The sequence below is a fragment of the Oreochromis niloticus genome, linkage group LG10 (genome assembly GCF_001858045.2).
Source record: "Oreochromis niloticus isolate F11D_XX linkage group LG10, O_niloticus_UMD_NMBU, whole genome shotgun sequence".
Lineage (NCBI taxonomy): Eukaryota > Metazoa > Chordata > Actinopteri > Cichliformes > Cichlidae > Oreochromis > Oreochromis niloticus.
This window is the reverse complement of record NC_031975.2, coordinates 7101825-7123698: the sequence shown is the minus strand read 5'-3', so window position 1 is coordinate 7123698 and position 21874 is coordinate 7101825. Positions and strand designations below refer to the sequence as shown.

The window sequence follows — 21874 nt, the reverse complement described above, 5'->3', positions numbered from 1 at the left end:
AAACGAAGCCAAGACATTGAACTATTCAACTTGTATTTATCTTTTCAATATCTATTATACTTTTTCTTCAGTTCCAGTTTAAGTTTCATCCTTTTTTTCAGCCGTTTCAGAGTTTATAATGGGTGTGTATGGGACGGAATGTTGCTGCTAGAGTGAAACAGCTCAACTGGTAGAGTGAGAGGAGGGGGGGGATTAATCCTGAAATCTTCTCTTTAAACTGCTGCTGTGTCCACAGCGTTTGCTCTACAGGTATGATTTTACCCTCAAAACGTAGCCATCGCTGTCCTCTTTCATCAAATGTGTTTATTATTGCAATAGGTGTTATGGTTCTTTCATAAATGTCACCAATGCACAGCCTCGTCCCTCCAACTCTTCCATAGACTCTAATGTTAAAATGGCTCAGAAAGTTTGTCTGAAAATCAGAAGTACAGGCTGTCTTTACACTGTCACCACGTCCATATAATAAACTCCACAAGCATGAAAACTGAGAATTTGGTAGACTAGACATTGCTGCCGCTCATGGTGAAAGAATTTTGTCAATACGACTTGTACTTTTCATTTGGGAACGATTTGTTTCGGGCTGACTTTTCTGTTCATTTTAAGCAGCAAAAGTGAGGTGCATGTCTGTGTGCGTGTGTATGGAGCCACTGGGTGCAGTCACTATAGCAACCAGGCTCACACCTGCCTAACGAGCTCTCTCTCACTCTGCCAAGATTCATCTTAAACACTTCTCTTTCAACTGCTGCTGTGTCCACAGTGTTTGCTCTATAACCATCATTTTACCCTCAAAACGCTATTTTCCAATTTCTTCTGTGTGAATGTCAGCTATAATAAGTTCTGCACTTTTGTTTTCAGGTTAAAATTTCAGTATTTTCATCTCATTCAAAATTTACAATTTCCACAATGTGCACAAAATAACTTCATAACTGAAGGATACAGTGATTTTGAAATATTTGTAAGTATATGCAGTTTTACTGTCCCGTTACCAAGCATTGTGTTAATTATATAATGTAATTTTTCATTCACTCACTTTAAAGCACACACTTATTAACTTTAATTTGTAAATTTTCTCTTCTTGCCACTTGTAACCAGGAAGTATTTGATTAAACCCTGTATGCAGTGAATAATTACCCTCTTGTTTATGAGTTATATTCAGATACATCATAAGGCTTTGAGTGTAACAGACTATTGCACCTTGCCACATAAGTCCACACAATTATGTACAACCCCAGTTTAAAAAACTCAATAACACTTAAAGAAATGACAAAAAACTTTGTAGGTTTTAAAAGGGATCATTGAAGCAAAATAGTTTCTTTCGGTTGAGCCTGTATTATCCACACTGACATTTTATTGTATATGTATAGCAAATAAAGTAGAAATGAGTCATCAGCATCAATGAGTACAGAGAAAGTCATGATTTTTTTTTAGCCACTAGCAAAGCATTTCAGATTAGGGTCATGTATCTTGTTCCACATGTAGTACATTTTTGCTGAAAGGAATCTGTGAACAAGTAGAGTTCCTCTATAATAACAAGGGTCATAGTCATCAGCTGTAGTGGAAGGAACGTGAAGTCCATTTATCCTCACTGCACCATGTGACTCTGGGGAAAGTCCTGCTTTGGCCAAACACATTCCTAAGTAAACATCATCAATGGGAAGAACAGTGATAGAGTGGGACATATTGTATATAACCAAAGCTGTGTAGCCAGATAAAATGTAACCCCCACCACTACAGTAAGGAGGATATGAGTTTGACTCATACACCTGAACTGGAACATAATATTTACTCCAGCTTTCTCGAATAGGGCCAACATATCGGATCACCCAGCCAGTAAAGAGGTGTTTCCGTCCATCATTGTCCTTAAGTTGTAGTAGATAGTCAACCATGTTGTCTGTGTTGACAAAGACATCATCATCGCCGTTTAGCAGGAAGCGAACATGTGGACAGTTTCTCTCCATCCATTCAAGAAAGAGTATTTGCTTCAAGGTGAGGTTGAAGAATGAGTCATTAAAGTCCCACTGAAGAATATCATTGTTCTCACGTTGCTCTAGTTTAAGGAGTGTGTTCAGTCTCTTTTTCTCAAAACCAACACCCGTTGTTCCTGAGATAAAAAGCCTTTGGATCCACACACCATTGTGCAATTTCTCCTTAGCCCAGGTTTTGCGCAGTACTTCTCGGCGGTCGTAGTTCACAGGAGAGCTTTTAATGACCAGCAAAAGAAAAACATCCGAGGACCCTTCAGCTCCTCCACACTTATCAGGAATGTCCAGCAGCATGGGGAAATGTCGACAGTGGCGATAGTACAGAAAGTCTTTTATATGATCAGGAAGAGCGCTGAAGTTCTTAATGCTAGCAACAGACATGTTTTGTTGACATCTTGACCAGGAAAAATGATGAGTTGGAGTGATTTGGGGTGGCTTAATGACATGATCGCTCCTGATTTCTTCGAGAAGTGAATCTTGGGAGTCTGCCATATTTTTACAGAAAATAGCAACGGTCAGGAGAAAGCCAGTCACCACCAGCAAGGTGGTGGTGACAAAGGTGGTCTGTTTTAAAAATCTGTAATCACAAAATATTTCTTATTAGAAATAACATTAAAAAGATAAGAGTGCATTAAATGTGTGTATTATATTACTATCTATTACTTTGTAGACACTTAGGTTGTAAGAATCTGAATCTAAATGGAGAGATGCCAAACTGTTTCGTTGATCTATTCTATTCTATTCTAAAAGATTTGAGCTGGAGCTATAATTTGCATGGAAAGCAAAGTTTTGAAATGTTTAAAAATCAGCAAAATCAACTTTTTCAAAGTTCTAAAGCTTTCCATTAACAAGTTTTCTTAATTTTCAGTGTTTTATCACTTCACAGGTATTCTAAACAAAAGAAAGATGGTTAGAGATTGTTTTAGCACAAGTAGGCGCGGTTTCTTGGAACCAAATTATCTACAGAATAACCGAAAGATGCCACTGGCGGTGTTCTAAATAACACACACACACACACACACACACACACACACACAGAGACACAGACACAGACACAGACAGACACTCCCAGACACGCTCAATTACTGGAGCCACAGTTTCTGTTGAGAAATATTTCAAAAATGCATGCTTTGGTTTTACTGTTGAATCAAATCAGGTTTTACTTGCTTGACATTTGTGCCAGTCCTTTCCAAACCAAGCTAATGGGTAATGGCAGGTTAACTGGAACACAGCTCAGGCAAAAAGCAAGCAAAAACTCAGTTGTAGGAGGAGTTTGGTGAGGCCATGGAAAATATGTAAATTCTTTTGCATACACTCATCATACACATGTCATGGTAATTTGGGTGGGTGGTAGTTAATTATTTATTTGAAATGTTTGTTTTCCACTGTACAGCATGTATATTTAAGAAAACAAGAACTGGGTGAACAAGTTTGAATCTATTTTGGATTGTCTCTAGTTTATTTAGGGTTTAAAATTGTACATATCTCATATTTGACCACTCTTTTTTGCAGAATTGGTATAGTTCACTTTAACTTGTCTGGGATGGACCTAACTTTTAAAGCGGTTCAAAAAGGGCTGAAATCAGCGTTTCAGGAAGAGCATTCAAGAAGCCTAATGTTTGCCTATTTTAACCATTCCAAAACCAGTTCTAATGTGTCTTGGATCATGGAACACCTAGTTCAGGGGTCGGCAACCCGCGGCTCCGGAGCCGCATGCGGCTCTTTAGTCCTTACACTGTGGCTCCGCGTGGTTTGGGAAAATAAATTAGAAGTATTTAGCTGAAGTGCATTTTATTTGTGTTTAGTTCTTTTTTAAAAAACTTGTAGTTCTATATTGGAAGATTGTTGTGATTTTGAAATATAAAAATAAAATAATATTTTATTATTTTTTTCATCGCTCAAAATAAGCGTTACACTCGGGGAAGCCAGTGTACCCGCTGAAACGCCGTGCATTTATCGAGACTTTCAACCCCAGGTAGGCCAATTATGGATCTTTGGATCCACATTATGTCGGCAGCTGTTCTCCACCGTGAACTATGTTAAAAACAAACACCGCTCACGCCTCACAGATGACAGCTTACAGTCCTGCGTAAAGATGAAAGCCCCGATTTGCAGATGCTGTGAGCAGAGGTTTGGGACCAGAAGTCTCATTGTAAACATATCACGGCAGACCCGACGATGTTTGCATGAACATGCTTTTCAGCATCTCTATATTGACCACTTTTCACACACGGTTGCTGTACGCATACAGCCGGCTGCAGCTTTTCAGCTCACAGCCCGACAACACAATAGCAGAGAGAGCACAGACTTTAAGGCGGCGAGGCGTGATTGCGGGTGCCGCTTAGGTGCGTCCAACTCCCATTCAGCGGCACTGCAGACCACGCCCCGCCACACACATTAACAAGGTAAAATAGATATTTAGGCAGAATTTTGCAAATATCTATTTTTTTTAGCGGCATAGTGCTTTTTTTTCCAATTACTTTTTAAAAGGGTGGCTGCTCACAACAGTTTGTTTGCTACATGGATCATTTTAGTTCAGATGGGTGTCTTTCCTTTTGTTATATTTCTTTAAGAGTTCAAAATGTGTTAATTACATAAATAAAATGTAATTTTCTCTGTAGCACTTCACGGATTTCATAAGCAACACACCTTAGTTGCTCTGTGGATTCTTTTAAAAAGCAGTTAAAAACTTTTCTGTTCAAACAAGCCTATTGTTGATCTACGTATTTTATATTCTTTACATTATTTACATTTGATATTTTACATTGTGTATAATGTCTATTGATTGTATTGTTTATTTTAATATTGGGTACAGCGTTTTGTGACTGCCTGTCTGTGAAAAGCGCTTAATAAATAAACTTTACTTACTTACTTTAGTTGTTCACACAAAGCACAAAGGTAAAAAAAACAATATATACAGTGTTATCTTCATTTTAGATTTCAAAAAGTATTTGCGGCTCCCAGTGTTTTCTTTTGTGTGGAAACCGGGTCCAAGTGGCTCTTTGGGTGTTAAAGGTTGCAGACCCCTGACCTAGTTGGAACCACGTTTCAACCATCTAATGGTTGACTTCAAATGAAATTAAAGAGCTTGGAGGAAGTCCTCCTTTTTTGTTGTTCCTTCCACTGTAGAGTTTACAAAAATGACCAGCAGTTAAGCCCCAGAGTATGATGCCACCACCACCATGCGTGACAGCTGGTAAAAAGAGAAAAGACATTTGTGTACCTACAGCAAATAGAATGAGAAACTATTAACATTTTAAAAGAATAAAATCCTTCCTATTTTGCATTTCTAGTTCCAGTTTTTGTTTTACTTTTAGCAGCTATAATAACATAACTATATCAGCTGAAACCACACAATTAACTACCCCAAGAACCTCAAACTAAAAGCATTTAAACAAATAAATGTTAAATAAAAAAAAAAACACTAAAGCAAAAAGAAGATTATATAACAGAGCTTCTAAAATTCCTAACACCCCTGACTCACTGTGCTGCCATTTCACCTTCTAATGCTCTGACTTTTCAGAGCCTTTCAAATGATCAAGCATTTAAGTTTTTACCTTTCAGATTAAACACAAAACTCTGCACACTTCAAACAAATGACACAAGTCATGTTAGCTATTTACTCCATAAGCTGTTTCCTTGTTTGCCTTGAAATCACCCTATACTTATAGAAAGTATACAGGCATTTAAGACTCAGCGACGGAATGTGAGATGATATCCTTGTCGTTACAAGGAATGTTCTCTTTTTGGTTCTATGGACAAATATGTCTATGAAGCACAAATATATGTACATATATGTATCAACAAATGAGTAAAAACTTGTTTGTACACTATCACATAATGTGAAGTAGTGTTAAAAATATTTAAGAAAAACAATGGACTTAACTGACTTCTTAAACAAAGAAAGGTATCATAAATGATATCTCAAGCACAAACCAGCTTTTCTGATTTCTTACAGAGTAGTTTGAGTTTGTTTTTTCTTTTATGTGTGTGCAAAAAGACTGAAAATGACATCACCTAATTATTAGAGTAGTAAAAGGAGTATTAATAAATATTCTTGTGATAAATTTTGAAACCAAATGAACAATATAAAATTGTTTTTAGTTTGTTTTGTTTTTTCTTATTCTTAAATTTTCTCTTTTACTCTCTCTCTCTTTCGCTTTTTTGCTATGTGTTTGTGTGTGTGTGAATGTGTAGAAGACAGCAGTTACCTTAACATACTGGTAGATGAGCTCACTTGGTAAGTATCCCTCAGGTAGTAAACAGAAAATGTGGTCAGATAAGAAACAGCTCCTAACTGAAGCCTGCAAGTATTTAGACTGGGTGTAGTCTTTGAGACCAACCCTAAACCCAAGTAAAACCATTCTTCTAAAATATATTTTTGTTATTATTTGATGTAGAATAAAATATATTTAAATAATACAAAGACACCTGTCATACCTTGGTGGTATTATAAAGCTAAAAGTTTGTGTTAGAGAGACGCAATCCAGGTAGCATTCTACAGCTTCTACGCAGAGACTGTCCTAGGTAAAACAAAAAGAGATCTCTCAATTTTAACACATGGCTTGCTTGTGTTTCAGCTTAAATTTCTACGTTTTAACTGGGATGGGATTGGGAACTACAATATTAATGTGATCAATATAACCACTATTCAACCATATAAAAAAATCCCCTTTCTCATGAAAAAGGCTTGTTTGTCCTATTAGGTCTAAAAATCACAAATGTAAAAATCATATGTATTATGAAAATACAGTATGTGTTTTATTCCATGACACCAAGTTACCTTTCAATAAGTTCTTTCACAATAACTTAAACTGAATGTCGCTTAAAAGAATCGAAATGAAACTACTCCGTGTGAGGCATTCTTATGCCTTCTCTTATCTGACTTATTTCCCTTGCCAAACAGCTATCCTCACATTGTCCCTGCAAGCAACAAAGTGTGAAATCGTTCACTTGTTTGAACAAGCAAAGTCTTGATCCTTTTTGAATCATAGATAACATACTCAAGGAACTTAAAGTTGATATTTAATATGAATTAACAATTAATGATAACAGATCAGTCATGAAAATATTAAATACACCCCTGCATCTATCTCAAGATGAAATGATTGATTGCACTCAACCTGAAACTTCTAAGGAATAGAACTTGCTCAGCGAGTCACAGGCTAGTCTCTCCTATTTTTTGCCTCTGGCATAGAGTCTGGAAAATTTTATTGTTTAATATCCACCTGCTCACCAGTCTAAGGTTAGACTTACTAAATTAGACTTGAGAGATCTCTGGTTTTTGAATCTATCAAGTAAATGACTACAAAGTTGTTCTCTTTCTTTCTCTCTTTCTCTTTCTCTTTCTCTTTCTCTCTTTCTTTCTTTCTTTCTTTCTTGGAAAACGCTCTGCCCTCAGTAAATTCAGAGTACTTGCTTGTTTTTTTTTAGCAGTGAAACATAAGAAGGATAAATGCATTGAAAGCAACTGACCAAAGAAAGAAAGAAAACATCTGAGGAGCACAAGCTTGTGTTACAGACCGATCCTGAAGCAGCAATTTACTAAACAACAAAAGGAAAAAAAAAACCTCTCTTCTTCACCTTCATGCAGGACATCATTATGATTTAGGATTAAGTTGCACTCTTGCACAACTGTAGAAGTACTGGTGAATCACATTCTCTTTTACCTATTGCAGTGTTTCAGAAAATTTTAAATGAAAAGTAATTTGCCATATAAGTTGGTGCTCCTCAAAAAGTAGGCTCCCCACTGTAAGTACTGCCTTTGCCTACTCAGTGTGGTGCAGTGTGACCCTGTTCATTGTGGGTGTTGCACTCTCAGTGTCACTCTGACTTGTGCTTGGAGGAGCAGAGCATCCTTTTGGAAGAGACTGTTAATTGAGGTGGAAAGATGCTTGAAGGAGGATTACATGTTCCATGTGTACGACGAAAAAGGTCCTTCAAATAAAAACATCACAGAGCTCAGTGAGCTCATTAATATGTCCATTCATTTTAAATGCAGCCATACTTATCTGAGGAAGAGACACTCATTACAGTGAGTGTTTTTGGTGGGTAAGGTATGTCAGTAAGCAATAAATAAGACAATGGAGAAAGGGTTTGTTTAAGGAAGGGGTGCACAAAATGCTGCGTCAAAATTTTGGACAGCACTCTTTTTTTTCTCAGGACATGTGTTGGCAGAGTGGAGAGGGACGAGAAAGCACACGGTATGAATTCACAGTGCAGATCATAAAGTTGTGGCCCACACACACACACACCCAAGCCTGACAAGAGGCGACTTCTTCTGGCTTCATCAACTGCTTCGGCAACAAAGAAAGAATTCTCTGATAGGACTGCCGAAATACAACTTTGTTTAAATTTTCACCAGTGGGACATTCAGACAAATGCAGGTTTGACTCTTTGGATCATTGCCTTTCTGACTGCTTCTAGCTCTAACATCAAGTTAATTCTCCCTGTCTGGATTTCACGATGTATGCCCGATGGCCAGTCCTGCTATGCCCGTGGGCCAATTCACTAGACAAACCTGTTCAGCTGCTTTTTAACGTAAATATGGAATCACCCAATCACATGACAGCAACTCACTGCAATGGTGACTGTAAACCTGAAGAAGAAAGGTGATTGGCATCAACTAATAATAATAATAATAATGGATTGGATTTATATAGCGCTTTTCAAGGCACCCAAAACGCTTTACAATGCCATTATTCATTCACGCTCACATTCATACACTGGTGGAGGCAAGCTACGGTTGTAGCCACAGCTGCCCTGGGGCAGACTGACAGTTGACTTGTTTTACATGTTAATTGTTTTTAATCATCATAATGAGAACTGTCACCATGATGTGCATCGGCCTAACTCTCATATGCTGTGATGTCCTCATAAACAAACTGGAATGTAGAAAATAGCACTTAGCCCAGGTCAAAGTGCCCGAGGGCAAGAGAGAGACTGAGATGGTAAGAGTAGAGAAGAACAGAAAGAAAACAACAGCAAGCTGCGCTACAGCCGTGGCAGGACCTACTGTAATTTTTAAAAGACAGGGATAAATTTACTTACTCCACTATCTTATATTTGGCAAATTTCTGAGTGTGCTGAGTCATACTAGCTGCAAGTGAAATGTGTTAGCTAGGTTTTGGACGGGATAAAACATTCTAAACTGTGCATGTCTGAAGAGTTTCATCTGTTTCAAGAGTTGACAGGTGCATAAAACTGAAAATCTAGAATAATGAAAGGGAAAGGAGAGGCTGATGGGTATGCGCCAAGATGCCCGCATAGCAGATATCTGCAAAATTATTACAGTGCTTTGTTGTTCAGAGCCCAAAGTTTTTAGTTGTGATTAAAATGTGTTTTTTAATTTGTCTTTAGGTTTGAAATATCACATTTGAATCTGACTTATTATATTTCTACTGAGAATTTGCCATTTTAAAGAAACGAAACATTTGTTGACTGCACATCACATGACTCTCCCATTACGTGACATACCAAAGGTGCTATACTGGTTCGAGGACTGGGGACTGTACAGTTTGAGTACAGTGCCGTGTTGTTATGTTTAAGACTATCTGAGCTCAGCCACAAGAGGATGGGTACACTGTGGTTATAAAGAGATGGAAATAGTCAGCAACAAGGTAGACTGGTGTTTAAACCATGTTTATTTGGTATTGAGGGGCCTGAAGCTTGACAAGAAAATAGCCCCTATACCATTCCACCATCAGCAGCAGCCTGAGCTGTTAATACAATTTATGCATGCTTCTTTATACCAAATTCTGACCCTACCACCTGAGCAGGAACAGAGACTCATCAGCGTCCTGTTCTTTGCTGAAAGGAGTGGCACCCAGTGTGGTGTTCTGCTGCTGTAGGCAATGTTCACGTTTTTATGCATTGTGGATTCAGACATGTTTTTCTGCATACCTTGGTTGTAACAAATTTGAGTAACTGTTACCTCCCTGTCAGGTTGAAGCAGTCTGACCATTCTTCGCCGACCTCTGGCATCAACAATGCATTTTTTATCCACAGAGAACTGCCAGTCATTGAAACCCTTCTCCTTTTTGCACTATTCTCTATAAACCCTAGAGATGGTAATGTTTGAAAATGCCAGAAGATAAACGTGATCTACTCAAACCAGCCCATCTGGCACCAACAGATATGCCAAATTCACTTAAATCACCTTTCTCCCCAGTTCTGGTACTTGGTTTGAAATTAAGCCGGTGGGCTTGACCATGTCTAAATCCACTGAGTTGCTGCCATGTGATTAGAAATTAGTGTTAATAAACAGCTGAACAGGTGTTGCAAAATAAGTGGCCAGTGTATGTTTATATTAAAACACATGAAAAATACAAATTATATTTTCATTATTTTTATTGTTTTAGGGCCATGCAACAATGTATTTTTGTTTGCTGTCAACCTAATCTGATGCGCTCTAAAATGGATCTGTGCAGAAAAGAACATATTCACAACCCCGTCACATCAAGATTCATTATGCAAAGACATAGCTGTGTAATCATCTTTTGGAGGAGAACCAAATCCATGTTTAAGTGTCTGGGTCCGGAAGTCCACTAACCAAATTATTGAAAATTTTAAAAGCTACTTTCCACTTGTTTTATAAAATTTTAAAATATAACAACACTTTGGAAAAGCTCCATTACATGTCATCTTACACTATTTGCTCCTTTTCTTCCTCACCTCCCTGTCATCTCCTCTTCCTGCCCTGTCACCATCCTTGTGATCTCTATTTCCCTCTTCCTCTTTACTCTGAACAGCACACAGTGAACATGGTGTTTCTTACCATGATCCCTAAGGATGGATTATTAGTTTTTTGTGAGTGGCAGTGACTATTATATCAAGACACACTGACTCATCTCTGTACACTTCCACTATCTGACTGGCGCTCATTTTCTTACTTCTATAGACTTAATTTTCCTCTTTTCTGAGGCAGCCCAAAAACTGACCAATGTTACCATCAGGTTTCCTGTGACTCACTGTGAATGAAACACTAATAAAGCTTACTACCACAAGCAATTCATGCTGTACACTATACAAAAACACTGCTGAACAAAAGGCTTGAGTAAACCCTTATTTCTTTATAATTTTCTTTCAGAGAGACAGATTTTCTTGATTTCTTTAAAGTGGTTTTTATCAGACTTTCTGGAGGTCTTTCCATGTTTTTTGTTTTTTTGTTTTTGTTTTTGTTTTTTGTGGACATGGGCTGCTTTTTTCAGTGATTTTCAGTGACTAATCCCATAGGAATGTTTTTATTATTGTTTGTTGCACCATGTAATACTGACCTATGAGCTATTCAAGCATAAAAAAGGCATCTGAATCAAGTGATAAACCAGTTTTATGTCTACACATAACAGACAACTTAACAAAGGACCAATTTTAGGTTGCATCTTAAAGTACATTGTTACTTGCAGTCGGTTGGAAAGACTCATCATTTGTTCCCATTTCTTTAGCACAGTTTGACAGACATACAGTATAAATTTTTTCATCACAAGGTGATTTTCAAAGAGCAATTAGCTGAAACTTGACATGCCCTGCATGGTATGCCCTTAAAAAATTTGAGGAGACTGGACCTTAAAATAATATCTATCTACAGTGGATGAATAGCATCTGAAAAATCATGTCCTTGAGAAGTAGGACACAGGACCAGAGACACCTGGCTCTTCAGCTGATCCATCTATGTTTTTCTGAAGCCTTACCGGACATCTTTGATATCAAAAATGTCAAAAATGATCTCACTGGAAAGGTGACTATCAAGAATCTATTATTAAAGAAATAAAACAGGGAAATATTATACAGGAACTGAACTGAACAGGTCTTAAGGAATTATTAATCCAAATTTGAAATGCTTGGGGCTACGTTTTAGCCAGTGGTATTGGAAACAGAAACATAACATCAGGTTTTCGATCCATCACACAATACCATGCAATATTATTTGGAAGGTATCTGAGTGGCAATGAAATCATATTTCAGCATGGCAATCATCCCAAACTACAAATGCATACCTGGTTAGAAAAATACAAAATTAAACACTATCAGTCATGGATTGGCCCTCCTTGAGAGAGCAAAACAAAAAAAGGCAGCCAACATCCAAGGAAGAGCACCAAATGTCCTTCAGGAAGACTGATAAAGTGTTCCTAAAGACTAGTTTAAAAAATCTACAAGAAAGCTTGCCTGCGAGATTTCAGGCTGTGTTAATGAATAAAGGTGGTCATACCAAATTATTGACTTTAAGACTTGTTGTAAAAGAAACAGGACGCACATTATATATTATATATTATATATTATTGCTAATATATATTGTAATATATCTATATCATGGCTAAAGTACTTCTGGATGGATGCAAACTGCATTTCGTTGCCCTGTACCTGTGACATGTGCAATGACAATAAAGTTGAATTCTATTCTATTCTATTCTATTCTATTCTATTCTATTCTATTCTATTATCTAACCAAAACTGCAGCAGCTTTTTTTGTTGTTGTTTGTTATAAATGTCTTTTAATATTAATTAAATTTACCACATTTCAACATTGCCAGGGTATACACTGGCTGATATGATTCTTTATATTTATGGATACAATTTAAAATAATTTTTAACACAAAAAGCTTACAATTAACCCGTTTGGGATTAGGGGTAGGGTTATATTTATGTGGCTATATTATTTGAATTTTGTCATTTTGGCACATCAAAAGGGGGAAAAGACAGAAGAACTGTTAGGAACTATCAGAAATGCATGTTTGAGTTTTGGTTTGTTTTTATGATTAATTTAATTTTTTTTGATTGTGTGTGATTAATAGTTTACAAAATTAATGCATTGTTGTTTGTAAAATTTATAACATTTAAGGTCTTCTTCCCAGAACAACTAATGCATTATGACTTTTATGGAATTAACAAAGAAGATAAACTTCATGTTTGTCTGGCAATACTCAGCCTTTAAAGTTTAAACAATGGAAACAAATTCAGAAGAGCTGATGGTAAAATGACACTGCAACAGTGACACCTGCAGGAGGGTTGAGTATCTTTCAACATGCTCAAAAAAATAAAGGGAACACTTAAACAACACAGTGTAACTCCAAGTCAATCACACTGTCCACTTAGGAAGCAACACTGATTGACAATCAGTTTCACATCCTGTTGTGCAAATGGAAATTATAGGCAATTAGCAAGACATCACCAATAAAGGAGTGGTTCTGCAAGTGGTGACCACAGACCACTTCTCAATACCTATGCTTCCTGGCTGATGGTTTGGTCACTTTTGTATGGTGGCGGTGATTTCACCCTAGTTGTAGCGAGATGGAGTCTACAACCCACACAAGTGTCTCAGGTAGTGCAACTCATCCAGGATGGCACATTAATGCGAGCTGTGGTAAGAAGGTTTGCTGTGTCTGTCAGCGTAGTGTCCAGAGCATGGAGGCACTACCAGGAAACAGGCCAGTACATCAGGAGACGTGGAGGAGGCCGTAGGAGGGCAACAATCCAGCAGCAGGCCTTTGTGCAAGCAGGAACAGAAGGAGCACTGTCAAAGCCCTGCAAAATGACCTCCAGCAGGCCACAAATGTGCATGTTTCTGCTCAAAATGTCAGAAACGGACTCCATTAGGATGGCATGAGGGCCCGACATCCACAGGGTGGAGTTGTGCAACACGGTGCAGGACGTTTGGCGTTTGCCAGAGAACACCAAGATTGGCAACTTCACCACTGGCACCCTGTGCTCTTCACAGATGAAAGCAAGTTCACACTGAGCACATGTGACAGACGTGACAGAGTATGGAGATGCTGTGGAGAATGTTCTGCTGCCTACAACATCCTCCAGCATGACAGGTTTTGCCAGTGGGTCAGTATTGGTATTCTTTGGGGGGCTGCACAGCCCTCCGGTGTGCTCACCAGAGGTAGCTTGACTGCCATTAGGTACTGAGATGAGATCCTCAGACCCCTTGCGAGACCATATGCTGGTGCGGTTGGCCCTGGGTTCATCCTAATCCAAGACAATGCTAGACCTCATGCGGCTGGAGATTGTCAGCAGTTCCTGCAAGATGATGGACTGGCCAGCCCGTTCCCCAGACCTAAATCCAATTGAGCACATCTGGGACATCATGTCTCTCTCCATCCACCAACGCCACGTTGCACCAGAAAATGTCCAGGAGTTGGCGGATGCTTTAGGCCATGTCTGGGAGGAGATCCCGCAGGAGACCATCCGCCACCTCATCAGAAGCATGCCCAGGCGTTGTAGGGAGGTCATACATGCATGTGGAGGCCACAGACACTACTGAGCCTCATTTTGACTTATTTTAAGGACATTACATCTAAGTTGGATCAGACAATTTTTGTGTGATTCTGTTGTCAGCACATTCAACTATATAAAGAACAAAGTATTTAAAAAGAATATTTCATTCATTCAGATCTGGGATGTCTTATTTTTGTGTTCCCTATATGATTCTGTCTACACTGAGTCATCATCTAAGGCTGCAGGTCCATGCAGCTGCAAAATCAATCAAAAAACTATTTTTGATTATTAAATTATTTAAATTATTTAAAAATTATTAAATTATTTCATTGCTAAAATAATAAACCAGGCTAAGACTTCACTTTACATCCACTTAGCTAATGTACATATTCTTACAAAATTATGAACCAAAGAATTACATTGTTTGCATTTTACAGTAATGAAACAGGGACAGCAAAGTTGATGACATGGGTTATACCTGTTCCTGCTCAAGCGCATGCTTTCACTGATGGATGACAGCACTTGAACCAATCACCAACTGAACTGCAGTACACTGGAAGAACTGAGAGGACAATGTCTCAGTGTTTTATTCACTTCTGTTACATCACCTCCTGATATTTGAACACAAGTGTATCTGTTTGCATTCGTGTCACTGCTTTTGTGTTTATTTTTAATCACTTTTCAGTCAGATTATGTCTAAGAGAATTATTTTCCCCCATCCATTAAAGGTAATAATTTAACTAAAAAAAACCCCAGAAATACATCAAGCTTTTGTCTAAATTGTAAAAATCGGAGCATCGGGAAGCTGTCCACATACATCACAGGGAGGTATTGGTTTGGTAAGTGTCCGTTTCATTATTGACCACTAGATGGCGTCTACTAGGAAAAGTCAGACTCCCACTGAAGTCACTGTGGTCTTAATAAATGTAAGACTATCCATGACACAGAAAGACTTTATTTTACATGAATAAATAACACACATAGTCAGACATAATAATAAATTACTGTCCAGAACTGCACGGCCAAAAGAGGACAAATGTGACTGATTTTGTATAATATTGCTTAAAGATAGGCAGACTGTAATGTCTGCTGTGAAATCACATAGTTAAATAAAAACAAAAATCAAGCTGGAGAGAAAGGAGTGAAAAAGTGGCTATGATAGTAGCTGGAGAACAGATGACAGCAATGCAACTTTTTGGTTTGTTTCTCTGTTTTGACTGCCACACAGGTGCTACCATGTGCCGCTAGACTTGGGAACATGAAGTCAGCGACTGCTATATGATGCCTGTAATGTAATATAAACTTCTCTGCTATACAGAATTAAATATCTTGTAACAACTGCCAAGAACACTAAGCCAAAAAAAAAGAGAAGGTATTTAACAAATTCAAAGAGAGCTTTTGTCGTGTAAATATTCAAACCATATCTCTGTTGTTAATTTCATTCCAAGCGATGTCAAACTGACCTGATTAGGCTTCAGCTTTATTCAGATTGCTTTCTGTTTCCAATACACCAGTGCAGTGCAACTTTGCATTTTGTTCCCAGTGAAACCGCAATGTTCAAATCAAGACTGAGCACAGTGAAAAATCAAACTGGACTTGAGTCGCCCTCATCAGATCGCTATCTCTGAGGCAATCACCAGTGATCTGATGTCTACCGTCACGGTTGCATTAATTTTTCCATATGCATTTATTTATGCGTTACTGTTTCGGTGGCTGCATGTTGTAAGACCAGGCATTACAAAACAGATGTAGTCAGCAAAAAACTGATTCAGTGCGGGAAGGAAAAGCATCTGGGAAAATGAGTGTGTATTTGATTAAAATGAAAAAGCTCTGCAGCTAACTATGGAAAGATGAACCTGGAATGATGTGGCAGCAAACCACATGAACTCAAAAGTGGGCAATGTACACGGTCCGGTTCAAAACATTTCTACTGTGATGTTAGGAAGGGTATATTTTGAATGCTCAGGGACTTTTCTTTTTGCAGAACCTTCTAGGATGTTGTTTTGCTGCGGAAACCGATGAAACACTGATATCAGTGAACTCCAGTGCATGAGATCTGGATGTGAGCATGTTTGAACCCATGTGCTTAGCACAAGTCGAGGAACATGTGTTCCAACATGATACTTTTTAGGTTACTTTTCTTTTTTTTTCTTTTTTTCTTTTTTTTTGTCCATCCACTTGAAGAACTGAATTTTGTTCCAACAAAAGAGCAAGAACTATGAAGGCCGTGAATGAATGCCAGACGAAAACGTCCTCGATTAAAGAAAACACAGACAGCAACATTTAACACCTGCAAGTCGTAGTTTTTCCCCCTTGTCCAAGAGCAGCCTTGCTTGAGTCACCTAGCAAAAAATATATTTTGAGAGAGATTTCACATCTTGTGCTCAATTAAACTGACTTACCCATATTGTTACACTGATATTTTATTGTTACCTGACGTGTTTGCCCTGGCTTCACAATTGCTGGCTTTGGAGTGAGAAAATTGGGAGCCAGTTTCTTTCTTACAGTCTTTCTTCTTTTTTCTTAGCTTAAACATTTGGAAAGAACTGTCAAAGTCAAATTACTATTATTATTTTTCTACCGTCAGCAATGTATTAATCCTAATATTACCCTCAGTGTGGGGCTTAAAGAGGGTGCGGATAAAGGCATGAATGTGTGGGAGAGCGAGAAAGCAAGGTTTCTAAGAAGCAAAATGCCAAGGCTGAGATATTAGACCTTCTCCCGAAAAACTGAGAAATCTGGGAAAGTGGAATATTCAAGGTCACAAACAAACAGCATGTGAGTTCCTGGATTAAAAAAGAAAGAAAGAAAACACCCTGCTAAAAGAGCTTTAGCAAGGTGTTAAAGATTGTTCCTGGCATTACTTGTAGAATAGCAGTAACACTTTAATGTTTTAACTCCTTTCAAGCCAAGATGTGAATTCCTTTTTTTGTAAGGATATTCAAAATGAGCAATAACTGTCTGTGGGTATGCGAGGGGAGACGTGCTGTCAGCATGGTGGTAACTGATGATAGGAGCACATGTATGGCCTTATACACAAAGACAAGGTAAGTCTAGACACCTGCCTGTGTCTGCAGTGATACACCTCTATGCACATATATGTAAGTATTTTAGTTATTATACCACAATCACTCTCAGCTAATAAAGAAATAACTAACTAAATAAATTAACTTTTACTTATTGCTATTTCAGCTCTGATGTAAGTAACAGGCTCATGTGGGAGTCCCAGCATTTTATCTCTCAGGCTGCACTGTAGAGGTGGTTGTCCCAGACAACATCAAGGTAAACACGGATCAAAAGAAGAGAGCCTTGGCAGACATGCTCTCTTTAGTAGCAAGCCAAGGCTTAGTCCCAAGGCCGAGGGCTTTTAATACTGTACTTAAACACTTAGTCGGCCTGAATGTTTTACATATAATATAATCTGAAAAATAAACTTTAGTCATTCATTCATACAATATTGTGGCATGATGTGTTTTTTTTTTTCATCTTGGTTCTTATTCATTAAAAGTTGCTCATACAGCTATGTCACATTTCATCTTATCATCGTGGCTAAAACTACAAGATAATGTTGACAGCATATTATAAAGCATAAACTGAAGTTAAAAGAGCCTCAATTTGCTCTGCTATTACAGAATTATGCTTAGCTAAAATGTTCTTTTTTTTAGCCGATGCATTTGAACAAGTTTCTGTTTATTTGTATGAAACAGCATTGTAACTCTTGTAACTTTCTTTGTACTCCCTTCACATTCGTTTCAGTTTTTTCCTTTTAATTTTGTACTTCATTGATGATCTTATGATTTAACCACAATTATTTGCCCTGAACATGCCTAAAAGCTGTGATTCCTGTTGTGCTTTGTGTTAGAAAAGCCTTGAGATTGCTCTAAACCCATGACCTACAATATGACATTTGACAAAAGAAAAAGAAAAGAAGAGAAAAGAAAAGAAAAGAAAAAAGAAAAAAGAAAAGAAGAAAAAAGAAAAGGAAAGAAAAAGAAGTCCAAGGACTGTATACGGACACTCTCACACAGCAGCTTTTCATGGCGAGAGCTAATTTTATTATTCACTGGTTACTCTACCCAAATGTATCCTAATCAGACAAGAAGTCTGAATGTTGCAAATCATTTGAAGGGTTTCACTAGTGATGAGTAGCCTTGACATTTTAAGAAAGAACTAGAGGGTAAATGTCAGCATATTTCAAGAGACAAAAAGCACCAGCTAAAGCCCTGCTCTTCCAGAAACAGCTCAACAAGAATGGCCACTGTGTCAGAATGACAGAAGGCTGCCTCCCACACTGAGTCTTCAAGCCGGCCATGGGGGAAGTGGTCAAATAAGGAAGATATTTTAAAAAAAATATTAGTGAAGGCCGCCTTTTGCGAAAAGTTAAGATCAGTACTCAGCCTAAGAAAAAAACTGTCATGATCAGTGTCAAGACAAATTCACAGTGCTGAGGACACAGCTCAAGCAGAAAACATGTCTCCAATGGCTATGTAGAACTGATGCTTTTTTATGTAAATGAGTATAATGGGCTATGAAGGTGTCTTTGGATCTACTCTGCAGTAATACAGCCTAAGTCACAGATGAGCTATTTTACAGCATGCAGTAAAAAGAAAGGAAAAAAAAAACACTGGCATTTGCTACAGCAACACCAGAAAAGACAGAAACAAGCTGTTTCCAATCAAATCAATTATTGTGTGAAATCGTAAAACTAACAGACACAGTGAAGTTTACATATCAAAACTGAAACGTTGTACACTAGGGGCACAGTAAATGTGACCTAGATTTGTTCGTATATGTAAAGAGTAAGGACTGTGGTGGGTTGGAGCCAAAGGAGCACTGTGCATCATCATCAAGGGGTTGCTGCTTTAAAAGCCCCACTAGCTGCTTTTCTGTTTTGATTTATGTGCAACAGAAGAATAGTCCTCAATCATGAAATCTGGCAGCACCACAATTTGGCATGTACTGTTATTACAAGTTACCATAGGGTTGCTTGCTTTACTATAAGGAATCCTAAATTCCAATTATTTCATCACAAGCAATAATGCATCGAATGCCCTCGTGATTGTGTGGAATGCAATATGTTTAGATCCTAATGTTCTCAGGCAGAGATAGCATCTGAAAGGAGGAGCTTCAGCTCATTCATTCAGGGCCAACCCTGAAGGCACATGCTTCAGCCCTGAATGAATGAGCGTTGGTGGACTCATGGCAACAAAAAGACTTATGGCAACAAAAAGAATAAGGAATAACTACTCTTACCAATAACATTCTGTTTCAGAATTATTTTTAAAGCTTAGGCTATGCTATATTTTTGTTTACTATTAATGAAGTGACTTCTATTCTGATTTATTTGCACATACACAGGTAGGACTGAAGGTGGCTCGGCATAGCTTTATGGCTTTACTCTGTTTCAAAGTAGAACTAAATATGTTCGGTTTTTTTACACTTCACTGTTGCTCTGTATTTCCGATGACAAAAGTACCAAAAACATAATCTTTTTTGTTGTTGTTATTTTAATAACTATAACTTCATGAATACCAAAAAAAAAAAAAAACCAGGAAAAATGAAAATGCTAGGCTTAAGTAACCAGTTATCATAACTAGCGCACTACAGAGTAGCAACATATCGCGTATTGTTGATTAGACCGAATTATATTTAAACGCAGTTATATTTAAAGTACATTTATCCCTCCATTTCAAGTCTCAAATACATTTTTCAGTTTCACTCGGATTGTTTTGGTCAAAAATTACTTAAAAATGTCTGCTTTGATAATAAGGTCTCTATAATAAGATGCAGCCTCAGCAGTGTATTGACATGCTGAATGAAATGTTCCAAAATCTGTTAAAATAATATGAATCCGTAGACTAAAAAGACTATTTGATTCAGAAACAAAGAGCAGTTGAAAAGAGAATTCCATGGAGTTAGTTTTATACTTGCAGAGAAGTGAGGGATTTGCAGGAGATCGGCTTCGTAACAAGAATGGTCTAAACGAGAGGAAAGCAGAAAAATGCTGCATGAGTTTCTGTAATGCACTTCAAAGGTATCTTTTGTTTCTGGTTCAAACATCAGATTCCCCGGTTTGTATGACAGCTTTTCTGTTACTGTCTGAATTGGTATCCTTCAAAGGCATTCCAAAAATCACACCCACCTTTCTATTATCCTGGGAGTAGTAAATGAGCAAACAATGGGGAGATTTTAAAAACACAGTGAGTCGAGGCAGAGATAACCCGAATCGCATCACTGTGACATCGTCTGGGTTATTTTCTGTGTCTGTGTGAAAAGAGTGGAAAATGTTCATTCCCTCCAAGAAGCAAAGCAAACCTGCCTGTTAGCTCTGAGTGCATAATTGGCTTTAGTGTCACTAGTTAGAGCCATGAATTTTATGGAGGCGAAGAGAGTTTTGGACTGAAACTACTGAAATAAATACGCGCTTTAGGGTCAGACAGCTCATACTGTTAATAGGAGTTCAATGCTGTTTAATGACTATAGCTAACATTTGTTGGGCTCAGTTTTTGACACACATTTAGTGCTTTGTTTTGAGAATCAGTGACAGCTGAGAGGCGAACACACTGATAGCTTTGAGTAGAAAATGTATCCAACCGGTGTGCTTAGAATAATTATATGGAAAAAAGAAATTGACAGTAAGTTTTTCAGGAGTAAAGCTTCGTCGCTGAAATCATATTTGATCGGACTCACTGCATTAAAAAGAGCCTGCGCATATCCATTGCTGGCTATATCTGGAAAAAAGTGGACCATTTCCAGGCTTATGTTCCAAAAAATGTGAACTGTGCCGTTGTTCTTAGCTGGTGCTGCATGCAATCAGTATTATAAAAGTGATGCTTTTAGAATGACTGTATAGATGTGAGGGATTTTACACATTTCCAAAATATTTTAAAAAGCCTGTTTTCTATTAAAATACTGAAAATATTTATATATATGCCCTATGGCCACTGTGCAATGGGTTTTTTTTTTTTTCTTCAACTGCCTGGGCAAGGACTCCTTGAGTTCATGGAAATAATACTTGCCAGACTCAACTGGGTTTAACTTGTCCATTCTTATAAGAGTCTCTGAAGGTTTAAGTTACATTTGGAGGTCCAAACTTTACAAATCATGTGGTGCTTAAATTGAGGATTTAAAATGCCTCAAAACAATGAGTTAAATAGAAGAGAAATAAGCAACTATACCTTGGTTTACACTTGTTTCAGTGTACCATCAAAAAGACAGCATTCCTGTGTGCACTTCTGGCCAAAAGAGCTTACTTGTATTATTTTGGTGTTGGGCTTACCTTCTTTGGTTACACATGGGATATAGCAGCAGTTCTTTCAAAAAGACAGTTATAAAGAAACAAATGAGACATAAATTGCTATTTATTTTGTTAAAAGTTAACACCTGGATTATCTACCCAATGTATAGGTCTTAATGATTAGTTTGTTTGTTTGTTTTTTGAAAAAGGAACAAATAAATAAGTTTTTGATGACTATTATTATAAGTCACAAGATCCATGCTGATAAATCATACATAATAAGTGGTTTATGATTTTCAACCATTTTCTTCCTGAGTGGTTCCTGATTACCTCAGAACAGCCCAGTACAGGAAACGGTTCCTCGTTTATTAATAAATACTTTAAAATTAGTTGTTGTCTTCAGCCATCCCAAGCTGTCTTACAGGCTTGCTATTAAGCA

The 21874-nt window shown here is 37.7% G+C and overlaps 1 protein-coding gene across 1 annotated transcript; it reads right to left on the bottom strand.

Annotated features, from left to right (window-relative positions):
- Positions 1-851: 851 nt before the first annotated feature.
- Positions 852-6281, bottom strand: LOC100710618 (N-acetyllactosaminide beta-1,3-N-acetylglucosaminyltransferase 3). The gene is made up of 2 exons (XM_003456168.3): positions 6194-6281; positions 852-2559 (listed from the first exon to the last, which is right to left on the bottom strand). Exons 1-2 carry the CDS (start codon positions 6199-6201, stop codon positions 1425-1427), a joined length of 1143 nt encoding a protein of 380 aa, XP_003456216.1. The 5' UTR covers positions 6202-6281; the 3' UTR covers positions 852-1424.
- Between the last annotated feature and the right edge of the window lie 15593 nt (positions 6282-21874).